Genomic DNA, 18,668 nt, shown 5'->3' on the forward strand with positions numbered 1-18,668 from the left:
ATATTGGCCAAAGTTTTCAAACGCCAAAGTGGATTGGCTCTTGATTAATTAAAACCTCTTTGATGCTCCTCTTTCTGCGTGTGTGAGCGAGTGTGCACCTGAATATCCACTAGTATATATCCTCCTTTATCCCCTTTATATCAACCCCACTTCATGCCCTCCAATACTCATCCATTTTGCTCCTTTTTAGCTATGTGTGGGTGGGTCTGCTATTGACAAAAGTCTTAGCTGCAGTCAAGGACTGCTGATTTGAGTGACAATTGTGGTTAAGATAGTAATGCTGAAACTATGTATTCTATATCTATATTATATTACTGTTGATATCAAGGACTGCTGATTTGAGTGACAATTGTGGTTAAGATAGTAATGATGAAACTATGTATTCTATATCTATATTATATTACTTTATTTAGGTAACAATATTAATCAATTTTATAGTCTTGAATGTTAATAAATTAAAAGAGAAACTAAAGCGTAAACTGAATAATTTTAAAGGAATTACTATGCATACTCACTATCCCATCTTCTTATATTGTGAAATACTACCAGAAACGCCTACATTCTTGACCTCAGCTGTACACCTATAAGGCTGACGAACCCCCACAAAGTGTCCTCTAAGTCCTATGCAAAATGTGTGCCAATTTGTGTGTTTGTACTTGGAGTCCTTTGCTAATGGTTTGTCTGCTGTTTCTCCGCCCTTAGAACTTGCACAGCAAAGCGTAAATCAATTGCCTGCCAAAAGGAGCAAAGGATTGGGCCAAAAGATCGCTTTCAGCGCAGAAAAACAACTAAAGCTAATTGCTAAAACGTTATCCCACCAACTCGAGTTTTCATTTACTAAATGGGAAAATCAAGAAACTAACCTTTAACTAAATTCAAGCTTATAATGATCTTAAGGCCAAGAAAACCCGACCAAAATAAAGCAATAAAAATAAGGCCTACTTACTAACATATGCTATGAGATGGCGTGACTAAATCTTGCATTAGAATCTATATCAACACGAACATTAATGGAATCCAAAGTGGGCTTACAGCGAGCTTTGAACATGGATTGACCAACATGGTTGTAACGGTGGACGAGCAGAAACATAAACCAAACTCTGTTTATATCTTTATTTAAATCGACTTAACAAGCAAGAAAAGCAGAAATAAGTTTTGATAATAAGAAACAAATACTCTTTACTTGCTTTTTAGTTAATTTATCAAAAAAGAAACTACTTTTCTTACTAACTAATAGTAATAAGATTGAAATATTATTTTAAAGAATAATCTTAGATTTGACGCCTATTTACTCCCTTTTTACCTCTATTTAGCATTAAAATCGAAATAAAACAAAATCACTGGCGCATACAAAGTTCCTTTGGCCAACCCACTTAAAGTTCTAGGGAGACACTTTAAATGACCAACTCATTTCAGCCACTATCAACTCAAGACATTCCCCAACCAAAACAAAAGCCTCCACGCACAGTCCGCGCCATCATTAACATGAGCAAAGTCGACGACTAGATATAAAGACCTGTTGTCTGCTCGAAAAGCACTGAAAACGAATAAGTTCTAATTGTAAATATTTAATTTACATATTTATTTAAAACTCTTGGCTTAGAGTTTAAGTTAAAAGAAGGTGAAGGAGAATAGCTTTAGCTACATAGGCTTTAGGCCAGCTTAAAGTGCTCTTATAAGTTAAATATGTTTAACCCTTACTATTTTTATCTTACTAATATATTTAATTTAAATTTAGTTATTAAGTAATATATATTTTTATCTCAGTGTACTCTCACAGAATTGTGGAAATTGCAAACCGGTTAACAGGCTGGCAAAACTGGCCGCTAGGACTGGCAGATATCGAGGCCTAATGGCGCCAACGACGATTACTGAAAACATAGACATTAAATGCAGAGGAAGTGACATTAATTGCATTGATTTAGCAGGCCCTACAGACCGGCTAACTGATAAAAGTTGGCCCAGACTGGGTCTCCATTATTGGGATGCCTCCAAAGGACAATCGACAAACAATTTCCGGGCCATGGGATGTAGGGAAAGGAAGGCTGAGCTGGCTGGAAAATGAGCATCATTACGCACTCATTGCGTATGCACTTCCAATTATTTGAAATTGTTGCTAATGAGAAATTAATTTGCAAAATGCTAATCAAGCGGTGGCAGTTGGTTGTCGGTCGCTGGTCAGATCTCCATTCCAATTCCAACAAATTGCAAATGAAGCATGGCCAACGGATCGAAGTGATTCAATTAAGACGGCCAGCCAGTCGCACGAGTTTCGGAATTTTAGCATCGTTTCGATTCTGGCTCTAATGCTAATGCCAATTTAATTGTTTCAACTCGGACCGGGTAATTTAAAAATCGAATTGTAATTAAAGTGAATCAGAAAAAACCTTGACTGAGTTTTGCGCTTAAACCATAGAAATGGGCAATAAATACATAGCTAATAGAGTAATAAATAGTAATATGGTTAAAAGGCTTTAAAAATGTATATTTTACATTTTCAATTTTACCTAAATATAAACATAAAATATAATCAGCACCGATTAGAGATAAGCATCTTGTCTTTGATAAAGTCCCACGATAGAATTAAAGATGTTTAACATTTTTTTAAATGATCATTTTGAATTACTACTTTTAAAGTTTAGTTAATTTGGAATTTGGAATTTTCCTTTTTCGGTTCTTATTTTTGAAATATTGGCATATTATATGAATTTTTTTTTTAATATCAGGACGTAACAAATCTAACATTTTTTAACCATCCATAATCATTGCTTTTGAACATAAGAATACCCCTAACAGACTAGCATAAAGGAAGTTGCAGCATGTTGATACAAACATTATTACAATATACATAAATCTCTCAATAAATACGTCAGCGAATCAGACAATTGGGGCGTGTGGCACATTAATCAAAACTTCAGGTTAATGAAAACTCACCTGCTGCACTGAGCCACCACCCACTTTCTTCCGCCTTCTTTTCTTCTCCCCCTTTCACTTGTGTTGCATTCGGAATTTCAATTTTTCACTCCACGCGGCGGCCAATGCAACGGTACTCCTCACTCCCAGCAAGCGTGTGTGTAATTACATTGGCTGATTGATAAATTTTGATTGATTAATGGCGTTTAAAGTGCGTGCGTGCCGGCAATCAGCTGTCATTTAGCCGGTAAAATACGGAGGTGCGATTCTGTAAGATAAACATTGGCGGCGAATACAAAGCGCGAATTTTGTAAAGCAAACACTTTTCGCGCCTTTTCTTTTGGTGAGACAAACTATGAGTGACAGCTGGACAAAAGCATAATGTCACAGGACGTGCTCTTTTAAATGTGCCCAGCTGAGGTGCTTTTTAGCTGACAAAAGTTGTACGCATAAAATTGTTTAAGATAATGAAGATAATAACAAAATTATAAGTAAATCAATAATTAATTTATATACCAACTACAATAAATAAATTTGTTTTATCTTAATTTGTTGATAGCCTCATGAGGACAAGCTTGTAGCCTTTCATGAATGTTAAGGAACGGAAGGAGACCAACGGTAATTAAGACAAATCATTTCTATGCTGAGAAAAAGTTTTATTTTTCATAATTTTGTACCATCAAATTCCACATCCTCCACAATACATTTGAAATTAACGTTATTTACAACATGTGGACAAATGGTGCTTGCTATACAGCGTATACCGACAAAACACCAATTTATTTGACATTACATGAATTTTTGACATCATGGTTGGATATCCAAGGCTTGTACTACGAATTTATACCAAAAAGCTCTTCAATGTACTGAAAATCCACTGATTTCAAACATAAACAAAGTCTTTGAGCACCTGCCAATATTGGTATTATCGCAGTTTATGTATACGGTAACACTAAGAATTTTGGCCAAAAAATGCGCATGAAAACAAGTAAATCTTTTTGAGAACTTTAAAAACAAACGAAACAATATAACAAAAATGTCTGTGCTGCGATTCCTGGTGACCCGCCAGGCGTTGGCTGCCTTATCAAGGCCAAGGACTTTCAACATAGTCCCTAATCCAGCGCAAATCGCCTTGGCCTCCACTTTGTACAACCATAATACCAATAAAATTGCTCAGGATCTGACCAAATCGAGTGCCAATTTAAATTTGATGCAAACTAGGGGGCATAAGCGGTTTGGCCATCAAGAGGAAAAGACTCCCAATGTCACAAAATACTTCCACATGTTTATACTGAGTTTGTTCCTCATTTCGGTAATGGACTGGGGCAAGTGAGTAAAATAACCAACAAAGTAAAATTCGCCACTAATATAATTTTTTGGAATCTATTTATAGAGTAAAGCGTATGCTTTTGCCAAAAGTAGACGCCGATGCTGGACAACGTCCCTCTTCAGCGGCCGGCGTTAATGGCGGGGATAAATCATCGGAATCCGAATCGGAGGATAGCGAGGAGGAGGATGGAGGCTCTCAATCTGCACCTCCACGAGGGCAAGAAGATCCGGGAGAAAGTTGGTTTCCGCGAGAGGAAGGTATAAAGCTGATTGATGACGCTATCTAACTCTGCTTTTATAACTTTATAAAATTGTTATATTTTTCAAGTTTTTTTTCCGGTTTTCACAGTCTTAATATTAGCCAGAAATCTTTAAAGAAGAAGAAGAAATCTTTTTAAAGATGTTGAACATTTTTAAAGTCCCTTAACATATATACGAAACGATTTAGTTATACGTTTCAGGTTCAAGTTCCTAGTTTTTATTATAAAAAGGTTTTCTAAACAAAATTTAAATTCTTCAAAATGTTGGAAAGCCAAAGTAATCAACAATAATTTAAAGCTGTGAAAACTTGAGTAAAACTATTTAAACTTATTTTAATATAAATTTTAAATTTGTTATTTTACGTTGGACAAAAATCTTTGTTTCTTTTACTTTTATGTTTGTGCCGTCTTGTTTTTGACCCGCCATCAAACACGAAAAACACACAACATACAACTTCAAAGATCATTGAGTATGAGAACCGTATAAGGCAGTTTTCCACTCCGGACAAGATTTTCCGGTACTTTGCCACCGTGCGATTACAAGATGCCACTCAGACGATTGTCTGCATGACTCCCGAGGATTTCCTACGCTCCATATATCCGGGAATCAAACAGCCTGATGGTAATTCACTCATCCAGATGCCCATGTCAAGAATTATATTTAGTTTGTGGAGAAATTTGAGTTAGCTTTACTTTTTTATAAATTTCTTATCCTCAGTTTAGTGAAGTTAATTAGTTTTTCATATTCATTGCCTTTTTCGTAAGCTAAAGTCATGTCCTTTGCCTTAGATAATTGAGTACGAGAACCGTATCCGGCAGTTCTCCACGCCGGACAAAGTGTTCCGCTACTTTGCCACCATCCAGGTGCCCGTGGCCGATGATCGTCACGAAGTCTACATGACTCCGACAGATTTTTTAACCAGTATGACGCCTGGTATGAAGCAACCAGATGGTATGTGCCAGAAAAAAGTATAGGGAGATCTAGAGAGTTGTTAGTTGTCACTAACTTAGAATATGTTTTGAGAATTATAGGCCTTCACTAATGGTTATCTATTTCAGGCTTGGGTCTGGACCAGTATCGTCGCTATGATCCTAAGGTAAGACCTTTATTCGTCTTGTTGAAAACTTCTATGTAATCTTTAAAAAATATATTGATTTTTCAGTCTGTTGGCGAGCAGCTTAACCTCCACCTGGAGAAGAACAGCATTTTTTACAAGCTTGGCTCCTTTGGACTGATCACATTTTCCGATTACATTTTCCTGCTCACAGTGCTCTCAAGTAAGTGCAAAGTCTTACACATGGATGATAACTAATTACCACTTTTCTTTTGCAGTATCCCGCCGGCACTTTGAGATTGCCTTCCGCATGTTTGATTTGAATGGAGACGGTGATGTGGACTGCGAGGAATTCGAAATGGTGGCCACTTTGGTGAGACAGCAAACCAGCATGGGAACCCGGCATCGTGATCATGCCAATACAGGAAACACCTTCAAGGTAATAAGACTCAGTTTGCCTAGATAAATATAAGAAGAGAGTACCTCGAGCCGTACTAAAAACGATTCCTTTTTGTATATTTGTATATTCTCTGTCTTTTGGCTTTGTCCCTAATATATTGAACGCGTGTCTAAACTGTGTACATAACAAATCTTAACTTCCCTCTGTTTTTGACGTACTTACAGTCCTTGAAGGTACTTTGTGTGAAAATGCTTATTGACTTATTTTGCCTTTTCAAATATTTTTTGAAACATCTAAACACAATCTCGCACCTAACTATAACTAAATCACATTTTATGTAGGAAATTCACTGACGCACCTGCTGCCAAGCACACAAGTTAAATCTTTTGATGTTTAAAATACGTCAATCAATATGAAATATTAATTGCCTATTTTGTAAACTTTTCCCTAGGGAGTGAATTCGGCTTTAATTACATATTTCTTTGGGCCTAATATGGATGAAAAGCTGACCATTGAAAAGTTTCTGGACTTCCAAGAGCAACTGCAAAAGGAGATTTTGTCCCTCGAATTTGAAAGGAAGGAACCCAATGATGAGGGAAATATAACAGAAGCTGATTTCGCCGAACTCCTTCTGGCCTACGCAGGCTATCCTTTGAAGAAGAAGCAAAAGAAACTGAAGAGGGTAAAGAGAAGGTTTAGGGATCACGGCAAAGGTATCTCCAAACAGGACTATCTGGACTTCTTTCACTTTCTGAACAACATTAACGACGTGGATACTGCCCTGACTTTCTATCACATTGCCGGTGCCTCGATTGATCAGCAAACACTGCAGCACGTGGCCAAAACGGTAGCCATGGTCAACCTTTCAGATCATGTGGTGGATGTGGTCTTTACCATCTTTGACGAGAACAGTAAGTTTTTGATGTCAAATACTTAATATTATATTTCAAAATATTTTCTTTTTAGATGACAACCAGCTCAGCAACAAGGAGTTTATCTCGGTGATGAAGAATCGCGTGCAGCGTGGACTGGAGAAGCCCAAAGACACTGGCTTTCTGAAGATGATGCGATCTGTGTTCAAGTGCGCCAAAGAAACCAAGCCCGTGCTGTTGGACATCTAAGGAACGTTACTCTGTGGATTCTCCCGCTCCAAGCGCCCCAATCTTAGTCATTTTTTCCTACGCTTACGCTTCTACTATTTATTTTCTGTAGTTAACGTTTACATAAATCGATTTTAACTCAATCTCTTTAAATGTTTGACACCCAAGCAGGTTTTTCGAAAACAATAACTTGCTTTTGTATATTTCACCGACTTTTGTGCACTTAATACGTTTATTTTTTAATAAAAACATATATCATAATATTTATAAATAAATAAAATTGATATGGCCCTGTTTATTAGGAGCTTATCGTTCAGTTCTGTAAGTTTTTATAAAATTAAAAGTCGTATAATAACGCAGATTATTAAAGAAGATTGAAGAAATCAAATGCTTCGTTTACATAATTATTGTTAAAGCAGTTAAATAATTAATTTAAAAATGGTTGTGAATGGTTTAAAAGGTTTTTAAACGTGAAAATCACTTCCTTTAGTGACTACTTTTTAAGGAAGGTTTTTATGATGCTTAAAACTATATTTAGAATATGTTCAAAATAATATAAAATTCACACTTTCTTCATCGTCGGAATTCATAATTCTCACATAATTAAATCAATATACTGTTCCCTTATCTAAGCCACATCTACGTCATGCTCGTCGTCCGCCACATCGTCCACACTCATGCCGTACAATTCCAAGTCGTGCTTTTTGAGATGTGCCGTATAAGCATCTAACTCTGTAAATCTCTGCTGGCACTCGCAGCATTCCAGGCATTCTTCTACAGAACTCTCGCCATCATCGTCACTTTCGTAAGTGGACGACTTGTGACTACTAAGCAGGTCTAAATGAATGGATTTGTGATCAGTGTACTCCAGATAGTCTCTGAATTTGGAGGGACACCTAAGGCACTTATACCATCGGTCCCTGACATGAGTGACCATGTGTTTTTTGAGGGTGGAGCATTCCCTAAAGGGTTTCCTGCATTTGGAGCAACTGAAAGGCTTTTCTCCAGTGTGGATCATATAGTGGCGTTTAAGGTTATGACGAGTTCCGAAAGGGCGATGACATAAAGGACAGGGATAAGATCTGCGACTGCGGTTAATGGGCTTCCCAGATACATTTCCATCGTTGCTTAAGGACGATGAGGAGTTGGCACTGCTGCAACTGCGAGGAAGAGGCGGTCGACTTGGCTGGGTTTCTTGGGGAACCTTTTCTGGTGGAGATTGAATGGGTGGTATTAAGGTAACCAGCAGAGTGGATGGTCCAAATGAGTTGTGCCTGTTCATCCTCTTCAATTTCATCCTCTTCCTCCATTTCTTCCTCATCTTCTTCCATCTGCTCTTCTCGTTCCTCGACAATTTTATCACTTAATTCCTCCGGCTGAGGCTTTACCATGAGATTCTTGCTCTCACATTCCGCACACCTCGTAGAATCCTGCTCTAGAGGTTGTCCCAAGTGACAGATCATGCAGATGAATCGAGGATCATGCGAGTGCCTTCGACGATGCTTCTTAAGATCACTAAACTCCCGAAAACGACGTTCGCATAGATCACACGGGAATGGTCGTTCACCTAGAATAAACGAAATGATAATAGATTATTTGACATATTTAATCAGGTTATGGTATATTTATTACCTGTATGTATCATCATATGACGTCTTAGATTGTAATTGGATTGCACTTTCTTCCCGCAGTTCGGACATTCGTACAGGTGACGTCCTCTTCTGTTGACATACGGACGTCTTTTTGCTGATCTCCTCGAGTTAGAGAACTTCTTCCTGATTACATGTTCTTGCTGCTGTTCCTCTTCTAGGTCGGAGTTCAAAATGATCACCTGCACTTGAGGATTCTGATCCTCGTTCGCCTTCTGTTCCTGCCCGTTTAGGACGCAACGAACAGTATCTGAAGGAAGATTCACCTCTTCCTCTCCTTCGCTATCCTGATCACTATCGCTTAGCTCGATTTCTGCAACAATTCTGTGCTGTGGTTTGGGTATGAGTTCAATATCTGGGGATATTCTTTTTATGGAAGAATTCCAATGAGCTAAACTCCTCGCTGCGCTGATGATAAGACCCTTAGCTGAATGGACCTCATCTTCATCCAGTTCGATTACATTTTGGCAAATTCTTTCCTCAGCCTCCCTCCGTATCTTCTCCCTTTTCTCCTGATCCTTTTTCTTTTCCTTTCCTTTTCCAATTCTTGTTGCTGCTGGCCAATTCTCAAGAGGAATCCCTTGATTTTTGGATCATCTATTGAGACAAAGTTCTCCTCGGGTTCCTGGGTTTCGTATCTGACAGGATCGGGGGGAATTAATCCGCAGCTAGCCTTGCAGCTAGCGTCGCAGCAGGCAGCGGAAGAACAGCAGGGCAGAAGTGTGCAGTCGTTGCAACAGTCCACGCAGGACGATGACTTGTTCAGAGCCAGCTCCATCAGATCTGCAAGGTCGCTGTAATAATTTAAAATCTTTGTTAATATCGGGTTTCTTTCTAGTTGAAAAAATTTTTATATAGAGATAATCATATATGTACCTCGATAATCATATAGATTGTTACTCAACGATCATAATGCTACCACAAATAATTCGTGTTGCATATATCTAGGCGTAATAGACCTGCCTGGGTGAATCATCATTATACCATATATCTATAAACTTCTAACCTGATGGAAAGTTTCATATTGTCGATCGGAAATGACATATATGTACATACGTATACGTATGTAAATATATGGTAAGTGCCTTTAAAAGCAAAAAAGTTAAATAAATGCGAAATTTATTTCGACAATAGATTTTACCCATTAACCTTCATAAGCTCGAAAGATAAGATTGATTACTGCCCTTCCATAAGTACTCCACTATTCAAACAATGAGCTTACGTGATTTAGGAATATCATATTTGAAGAAAATCAACATGCCTTTATTATAAATCTTATTCAAATATCATAAAAAAGAAAATGTCAGATCATATTAATTTTTCCCTGTGTACTTTTAAGAAAGATTTAGTAAGCTTACTGATCGTTCGATCTAACGATCCTTTTAAGTCGCATACGCACCATATGATCAGCAAGGAGATTTCGATTGAATGAATTTTTCTACTAAACTGCAAGCTCCCCTCTTCCTGAAGCTTCACTCCTTTTCTTTTTTTATCCGCAATTTCTGCGCTCGGCGATGGCGATTGAGCTGCGTCTGCCGTGCGAAGAAGTGAAGAAGAAACTGGATTCGCGATTCGCGATTTGCGGCTTGCCGAGCAGCAACCTCTCGGCAAAAACAACAAATCGCCGCAAAAGTCGAGCTTCGGCCGCCGTCGACGCTGGCTGCGCTGCCGCAGCGCTGTTTGGGCTGTGAATCAGCGAAGCGAGCAGAGCACCAACAACAACGACAATTTGAGCTGCGCTTAAGGCATTTTTTCTGTACACGAGCGTGAGCCTTAAACCCCCCACTACCCTACCGACCATTTTTGCGTGTTAACTTGATTTTTCTTCGGGCCACGCAAAAGCGAAATACGAAAAACAAAGAAAATGCCCCAACAACAAAGGCCAAAAACAAAAACAATTACAGTCAGAGCAACAGGCGCAGCAACAACAACAGCAAAAGCTCACGATTTTCAAGATTGCTCAAAAAACCATGGACGTAGGGAGGATTTAATTGAGGGATTGAGGAGCCCAGGACTAATATCAAATTGGAATAAAAAGAATATTATTTAAAATTAAAAAATAAGACAAATATTTAAGAAACCAATTAAGTAATAATCTTTTTATCAACCTAATCTAAATTTAAGCAAAAAAACAATATGAAGGGGACCACTGACCCTTCACAAATGAAACTACCTACGCCTATTGAGAGGAGCGAAAAGAGAGCTAGCAAGGTTTAGGGAAAGGGGGTGGCAAAGAGAGGAGTAGGCGAGTGGGAGTACGGAAGCATGATGAGAGCGGGATGGTAGGGGTGGAGGAGCAGCGAAAAGGGAGCAGCGTGACCAAAGCGTAAAAGCAACAAAAATAGCAGCGACGCCAACGTTGACGTCGACGCAAAAAAAAAACATTTATTGACGTCCGAGCGGCAGCGCTAAAGTAAAACCGTGCGCCTTTATTTTTCGTTCGTTGTTACTTTTCTTCTTATATGTAGCTTTGTTATTGGTTTCCTTTTTATATATGTATGTATGCACATCCATACATATGTACATAATTTGTAGTAATTGACTTAATTATTGACCGTATTTTTGTTATTCTCCATTTTCACGCTGATCTTCGTAAAAGTATTGAGTGAATTTCCTAAGGGGTCTTATAATTGATTTTCCATGGAGTATTGGAAAGTTTTTCCATATTTTTGTTTTTACCATTTTCTTTTTTAAGTAAAAATTAATACATTTGTTTTTTTTTTAAAATTTTTGTTTTTTTTAGGGAGGTAAAGCAATTGAAAAAATATCACAATATTTGTTTTTCTTTTCCCATTAATCCTGTTTTTATTGAATTGGTGAAAGTTTAATTTATAAAAATTATTAAAGTTGAATTCATGGAACTATAAAAATTTAAAAACAAAAATTTTTTTTAATATTGAATGTAAAGTAATTGGTTTGAAACATAAAATATCCGTAAAGAAATTATATTTTTAAGCTGAGACAAGAGAAGAATGTGTTGTTATGAGGTCACGATGCCCTTTTATCAAGAATATGTAATTAAGAAGTTTAATTGTTTTTAGTGTAAACAATATGATATTTTTCAATATTTTTTTAATTAAAAATAAATACTGTATTTGAGAGACAACAAACTGAATCATCCTACTCCCTTTGTTCTTCCATGTGCATTAGTTCTCGTAGTATTTAAAAAACATTTCAACATTGTAATCAAAGTTTCTAGCAATAAACCCTGGACTTAAGTGTCACTTCGAGGGCTAGGATAGCGTGTTTTCAGCTAATTAGTATTCCATGGGCGTGGGCAGTTGCGTTCTGTCCCCCGTGCCAGCAAGCTATCAAGCCATTAAGCCAGATCCCCAGATCCGCTTGGAATGCTTGGCTAGGCTCCCGTTTGGTGTCTCCGTCTCGGTCTCGGAATATTGGCGATCGTGACTGCAGCGCACACACTTATCTTTTTGCTATAAAACTCGTTTGGATCGGATCCCCAGACACGTCCAGTCGCTTGGAGTCAACAGCAGACGCCCACTCGACTTGGTCCGTGTGGAATCGGTTTATCGGTCTCGGTCTCGGTATCTGGCTTTCGGACCTCGATGTCGGCCTGGGGGATTGGCGGCCGTGTTCGAGGTGCGAATGTCTACCCATGCACATTATATCCTCTCTCCAAGCATGGAACCAGTATGCTTGTATGTCTGCGATTGGGGAGCAATGCTCGGCACCTCGGCGCTGCCTCAGTCCCCAGGTGTTCGAACTTTTCAGTGCCTGTGTATGCACATGAGTATGAGTATGTACGAGTATATGTATATGGGATACCTACTCTTTACGGCAGGTGCTTTATATGGCTGGGATATGCTGACACGATATCGTGCTCGGTGAAGTTAATGTACAATTTATGGTCTCTTTTATTAGGCGATCGTTGCAATACAAAACTAGTGTCAATTTAGTTCGATTTGAAGAATGAGTGAATTTTCATATTCGTTATTGGTAGAGTAAGAAGGAACAAGGTATTCTTGGAAAAGTAATTGTAATAGATAGAAGGAAGCTTCTCCAACCTTATAGGAGTACATATACTCTCTTGACGTGTCCATGTGTCCGTACTATAAAGTTGGAAGCCTCCAAAAAGCTCAAAAGTTCAGTACCTAGCGACCTTCAAAACTGTTTTCCACAACACTCAGTCATTTCAGAAGTTTCCTGTTGACTGAGTTTGCGAGGTTGAGACATATGGCTTTGTAAAAGGGGTTACCAACAGATGCTGTAGCAGAAAAATAATATAATCATTTTAAAAAATTATTAACAGAATAAGATGTGTCGTGACACTCGTATGCAGCTTTTCTTTTAAATAAGTTTTATATTCCGTAATTGGGACATTACATTTGCAAGGAAAGGTGAAAAATCAATACTTTAAGAAACACTATAAAGGTAACTAAGTAAAACTTATTCCTCATAGTCGTTAGTTAAACAAAGATATCGACATACATTCTTCAAATCGGTTGTACATCGTAAACCATAGCCATGTTTTCATAAAAATCAATATCTGTAAATGATAATAATAGATAAAAACTGTTTGATCCCAGCAAGATTCTATACTTAAAACAGATTCAAATAATCAAAGTTTCCGCTTTCCGATTTTTTTTTTATTGATTATATAAATGAGTCAGTGTTGTGGATGATCAGCTTTTTGGTGTCGGTCTGTCGAGTGCCCTTGAATGACGACATTACTGACATCATATGCTTGTGTTGAAGGTTTCACGATCTGCCAAAATCATGTTTATTTCATGGCGTCATCAGTAAACTTTAAGAAAGTTTCCTTTTTTCTTACTTTTGCATTTTGGTTTTCCTTACAATATAGTGAAGACTTTCATTCCTGATCTCAGACACCGAAACTACAGTTATAAGCTAGAGTTATGAGCTACAATTTCCTACTCTTACCAGCTGCGAAAAGCCATCTGAAATAATAATAAAGTAGAGTTAATAATTTATCAGATTTTTGCGATTCTTTGTATGAGGCCTACTTTGGGCTTTTCAAGATATAAGTTTTTTCATTTCATTTTTCCGTATATTTACTTACTTTTTTATCAACAAATAAAATCAGAAGATTAAAATCTATTGAAAAATCTTTTAATAGGCATTTCTTTTGTTTTGGATCCTTTCTAAGTATAACTCATTCCTGAAACTACGTAAATTCGCTTACCATAATTAGAATCGAATGGTAACCTATATAATATGCGTATATATATATATATATCGATCAGTTTGTTTCTAGGGATACGCGCAGATATCCGCGATTAATTGGATCACATTATAGGCAATATAATGCTGGTTTACATTTAAGCATAGAGGAAACATATTTGGCAAAATTGGGGTTTTGGTAGCTTAATTCTAGGGTGAGGTGGCGACTACTAACGATACTACAGTAACGCTAGTTAAATAAACTTTTTAACTTAACTAAAAAAAAACGAGTGTTAAATTTAAACATTGGAAATGAAGAACACTACTATAACACAAAGATGGGGCAAAATAACTCTGGCTATATATATATATATAAAGATCTTATTCTAACATATTAAAAACGAATGTTTGCTAGTTATGAAAGGGTGTGCGAGTGTGTTTTGCGATAAATGATATGCAAGATGGTTTCGAACTTCAGACAAACAACTTAACTATGTACAACAAAGCTACGATCTAGTATTTAGCAAGTCAGGGGATCGCTTCTAAACCCCTTGACTAAAGCGTGTTATTGGTTATTATTTGGGTCGATTTCTGATCTCTGTTACAAACTTCAAAGTACCTCTAGTTTATCTTTGGTCTTTTAATGGAAATTTGCTTTGAATGTAAATAGAAGTTGAAATTTAAAATGTTTCTTTAATTAATTTATAAAAAGCAAGTTAAGTACCCTTTAGGGTTAGACATTTACAGTTTATATTACTTATGGGTTAAAATGAGCAAATTAAAAAGATGTTTTTAAGAAGTTTCTGGGAAGACAAGATAAACCTGGCTTTTTCTTTATAAAATTCTGAAAGAAATTCAAAGCAAATGACTTAAAATTAACCAAAGAATAATTTTTGGCGCCTGAGATTATTTAATTTAGCATTTAGCATCCCTAAAATCGACCCCTAAGCTAAGCTAATCTGAGTGTGATTCCACACGCTCCTCTTAAAGCTTTTGCGGCACATCTTTGCTGGCGGCGCCGGTTCTTTCTCGTGGTTAACGACAAACTTCTTGGCGCCGGACAATCCCTGCTTGTTGATATAAAAGCTCTTCTGGGCCAGAGGGGAACCACCGCCATCCGAATCCACCACGAGGCGGTTAAGGAAGGTGGCAGCTGTTTTGGCACCACTGTCGCAGGAGGATGACTCTATGCTAATGGTGGAGCACCCACCGATCGAGGAAGTCTCGCTTTTGGCATCGTCCATTAGAGTGGCATCGTCCACCAGATCGTTGACCAGCACCTGAGTGCTGGACGATGCAGTGGACAGTATGGAGGAGGTGCGACTGCGGCAAGAGCTGTGTGTCTCCGACTCAGGTATCGAGATGCCCTCGTCGATACTTTGGCTCTGGCTTCCGCCCGAAACGAGGCACATGGCAGCCTCTAGATTTGGCCCACTTCCCACTCCACCGGGCGAAGCGGAGACGGGAGACGGACAGCCCGAGCTGCTACTATTGTTATTTAAGCCACCTCCACTCATCGTATTGTTGGTGCACAGTTTCGAGATGAACAACTTGGGCGTAATCCGGCCATCAAAGGTTCCGGAATCAGGACTGGGACACACCGACGAGGGCGATTGGCACACCGGCGAGGAGCCGCGACTGTAAAATAGGGAAAAAACGAGATTAGTTTAAGTTTAGTTATAGATTTTCACAGATATTTGAAGGCATTTAAAAGGCTTAGATAACAGGGAAAGGGTTGAAGGTAAAGCATTATAAGTTCTCAGACATCACTTAATATATATCCGCATAGATTATTTGGCATTTCGCATATCATGTTAGCCGTGTAAATATTCAACAAGTTGCACATTTGCTCGAACATGCACTATTGCCTGTCTAAAATAAACTTAATTGGTGCTACTCGTGCAAAAAAAGAATGTATATAATTTATTTTTAGACTGTTTCGGCGTCACCCAAATTAAAAACAATGTAACTTAGCCGAAGAGAATCTAAATTTAGTTTCTACAAAAGGAGGGAGTTCCATTTAAGGCTTCTGAAAAAACTTCTAGGAGCTAAATATGTTATACTAACTTTATAGACCTTATAGAGAGACAATAACTATATCTGATATTTGGTGACATGGTATGGTAACATTGTTAAATGACAGAAGATATCAAAAATAAAATGTCCGATAAGGGTTCACTGACAAAGATTAAGTGATTATAGGGCCTCCCCAAAAATAAGTTGGAAAGAGTATTAACAGCTTTAACCCTTTGAAAGTATGAATCGAAAATAAAGTTGGTTATCTTATTTTTTATAGAAACCGGATCCGCAACTTTTGTAAAAAAATGATACAATTACCAAAAGTGAAACTATAAAATATTTTAGTAAATGAAAAGATTTAAAAAATACAAATAATATTAATGCAAAAAGGTTAGGCATTTGCTAGAGTACCAATTTGACTTACCTTTCCGTGAAGATTTTCTTCAATGGCGGAGGAGAGTACACGCTCCAGTTACTGCCCTGCATGGGATTATCGTCCAGCTCGAATTTCCTCTTTACGGGTCCCAGTTGAGATGGCCGCATGGCAATGGGAGACATCGATCTCCTGGTGGCAAAAGTGCGCCTTGTGGGCGACGGTGAATAAGGTAATCTCATGCCCGCACGATTATTTGTGGGACTGGGGCTGGAGCAACTGGTGGTGCCCGTTGGGGGCAGGCTGACCTGTAGGGGATTCGAGAACTCGTCTGATTTACAGGACCAGTTTTCGGCCACCAATGTCAGATCCTCCCAGCTCTGGGAGATCTGTATTTCCCGATGAACCTCCCGCTCATGATTCACCTCCCGGCTGTTCAAGTCTGCGCACTCCTCTTGCCTCAGCTGGGACACTCGGGGTGTTAGGCAAAGAGTGGCTCCATTGGCGGCCGTGGTCAGTGGGCTATAGCTAGCCGAATACCTTCTGGCTCGTGGAGTGAATATATTGAAGACGGGAGCTGGGGAAACCTCCCGGGAATTGGGCTGGGATCGTATGTGTATGTTCTTGCCGAAGCAATCGATGGATGGGACATTTGGCATCTGGATGTCCAGCACCTGTTGGCTCTTCTTAGGCGTCTGTTCGTGCTCCTTGGCCGCCAGAGCAGCTGCTGCGGCTGCGCGTGTCGTCATTGGAGTTTTTCCCGACTTTCCCGACGGCGGTGTCCGGATGATGGGCACGCTTAGACAGCGTTTAAGAGTCTTAGAGCTGGCACTCGGTGGTGGTGGGTCTAGAGTGTCCATGGGCACTGCACAGGGGTTTTCCTGCTGCTTCTCCTCCTCGCCGCTGGCTTTCGTCTCCGATTCCATTTCCGTCAATCTAAAAATAGCAAATGTTTACTTCTCTTAATTCCCAGGGTTATTTTTATACCCTTGCAGAGGGTATGGCTATATTGGGTAGCAGCTGTAATGCAGTATCAAGTGTTTACTTGGTGCCTCTGCCGTTGGATATCTTTGATCTTTTGCTATCCTACTTGAGCTAGGTTACTAGGAGATCTGACATATAAGGCATATGTGCTTTCTTTTTGATTTATATTGTCTTTATGTAGTCTCTACAGGTATCTAACTATAGTTATTAGTTAGAAGCTTAGAAATATCAAACTATGAATGTTTTTAGACATTTTCATTTATAGTTAAGTCTATTACTTCTAAAAATCAGTCTTTCATATATTATATCTGACGTACAAGCTGGCAGTTTCTTTCAAGAAAGTACTGTTCCCAACTTAGAAGACGACTTTATTAACCTTTATAACCCTTTACGAACTTGGTTTAATGAGACCATATGATGATGCGATATATTTACCTATTCTTCTATTCCATTATATTCCATCCATTTTGGGAATAATAATGTTTTGCTTTTGTGATAGTCCAAATTATGTTTTCGAAATTTGTTATAAGCATTATGATGTATGGCATTAATTTTAATATTATATCTGCCTGTTAAGTTAAAAAATTGAAACTCAAAAGGCGGTGATCAAATTATAACGTCACAGCTTGGTTGATTTTAAAGATAACTAAATCGAATATATTGAGTGTCTTTTTCAAAAGGTTTTCCAGTTATTCCTCAGATAAAATCTGAAATTGCCAAACTATATCCTTTAGCTTCTATAGAAACGATCGATTATCTTGCAGAACTCCAAGATCCGGCGTGACCAGACAACATTCCCTTTTCGTTTTACAGCCCATTTCTATGATTTTTCACCGACCATGGTGGCTGAGAATTTTCCGATTTTCCACAGGACTTCGGCTTGCAGTAGCAGCGCAGGCGGCGTCTATTTTTTCTCACGAACAAACTGCGTTTGCAACTTTTGACAGCCACTTTTCACGCCCTAAATGCCTTTAGCCCTTTGAAATAACTGCTGATTTAGCTTGGCCAAATCGTGAAGAACACTTGGCACTACCTTAAGTTGGCTCAAAACACGGGCAATTGCCCTAAAATACTTACAAAATTGTGTCCTGTGATTGTAATTTTTAGCTACCCGTTTAGTTTTTTTCTAGTGTTGGCAAGCGACTAAATGCGAGTGACCGCATACACGAGCAGGCCGTATGACGTACCGGGAATGGCTTAAAAAATAAGCAAAATTAGCTTTTATCTTAGTTTGGGGAAAAAAACACAGTAAACAGTAAATGTATTATTTAAAGAAAATTCAGTTTCACTATAATATAGCTTAAAATGACTGGCTTCTTCTGCAATCAGCTGATATTTTGCCTGCGGCATTTTTCTATCTCATGCGGCACACATCATGCAGCTCTGTGTGTAAAGGCTTACCAACACTATGGGCGCGAAATTCAATTTCACTCGCTGCTGAGGC

The 18,668-nt window shown here is 38.4% G+C and overlaps 3 protein-coding genes across 3 annotated transcripts; 1 reads left to right on the top strand and 2 right to left on the bottom strand.

Moving 5' to 3' along the window:
• The first annotated feature begins 3,843 nt into the window (after nt 1-3,843).
• LOC108107128 (calcium uptake protein 1 homolog, mitochondrial) lies at nt 3,844-7,361 on the top strand. The gene is given in 9 exon segments (XM_017214524.2): nt 3,844-4,242; nt 4,307-4,439; nt 4,441-4,500; nt 5,292-5,454; nt 5,562-5,599; nt 5,666-5,780; nt 5,836-5,996; nt 6,409-6,868; nt 6,924-7,361. Coding segments are annotated over 9 exon segments (1,578 nt in total). The 5' UTR covers nt 3,844-3,949; the 3' UTR covers nt 7,079-7,361.
• Nucleotides 7,362-7,625: 264 nt separating this feature from the next.
• On the bottom strand, nt 7,626-9,484 carry LOC108107127 (zinc finger protein 2). Its single transcript, XM_017214521.2, is given in 4 exon segments — nt 7,626-8,319; nt 8,321-8,624; nt 8,690-9,229; nt 9,232-9,484. Coding segments are annotated over 4 exon segments (1,731 nt in total). The 3' UTR covers nt 7,626-7,685.
• A 4,297-nt stretch (nt 9,485-13,781) lies between these two features.
• On the bottom strand, nt 13,782-18,386 carry LOC108107157. The gene is given in 4 exon segments (XM_017214564.2): nt 13,782-14,877; nt 14,880-15,486; nt 16,292-17,176; nt 18,302-18,386. Coding segments are annotated over 3 exon segments (1,527 nt in total). The 5' UTR covers nt 17,167-17,176; nt 18,302-18,386; the 3' UTR covers nt 13,782-14,832.
• Nucleotides 18,387-18,668: the final 282 nt, after the last annotated feature.

The sequence above is a fragment of the Drosophila eugracilis genome, unplaced genomic scaffold, assembly GCF_018153835.1.
Source record: "Drosophila eugracilis isolate 14026-0451.02 unplaced genomic scaffold, ASM1815383v1 contig_764, whole genome shotgun sequence".
Taxonomy (NCBI): domain Eukaryota; kingdom Metazoa; phylum Arthropoda; class Insecta; order Diptera; family Drosophilidae; genus Drosophila; species Drosophila eugracilis.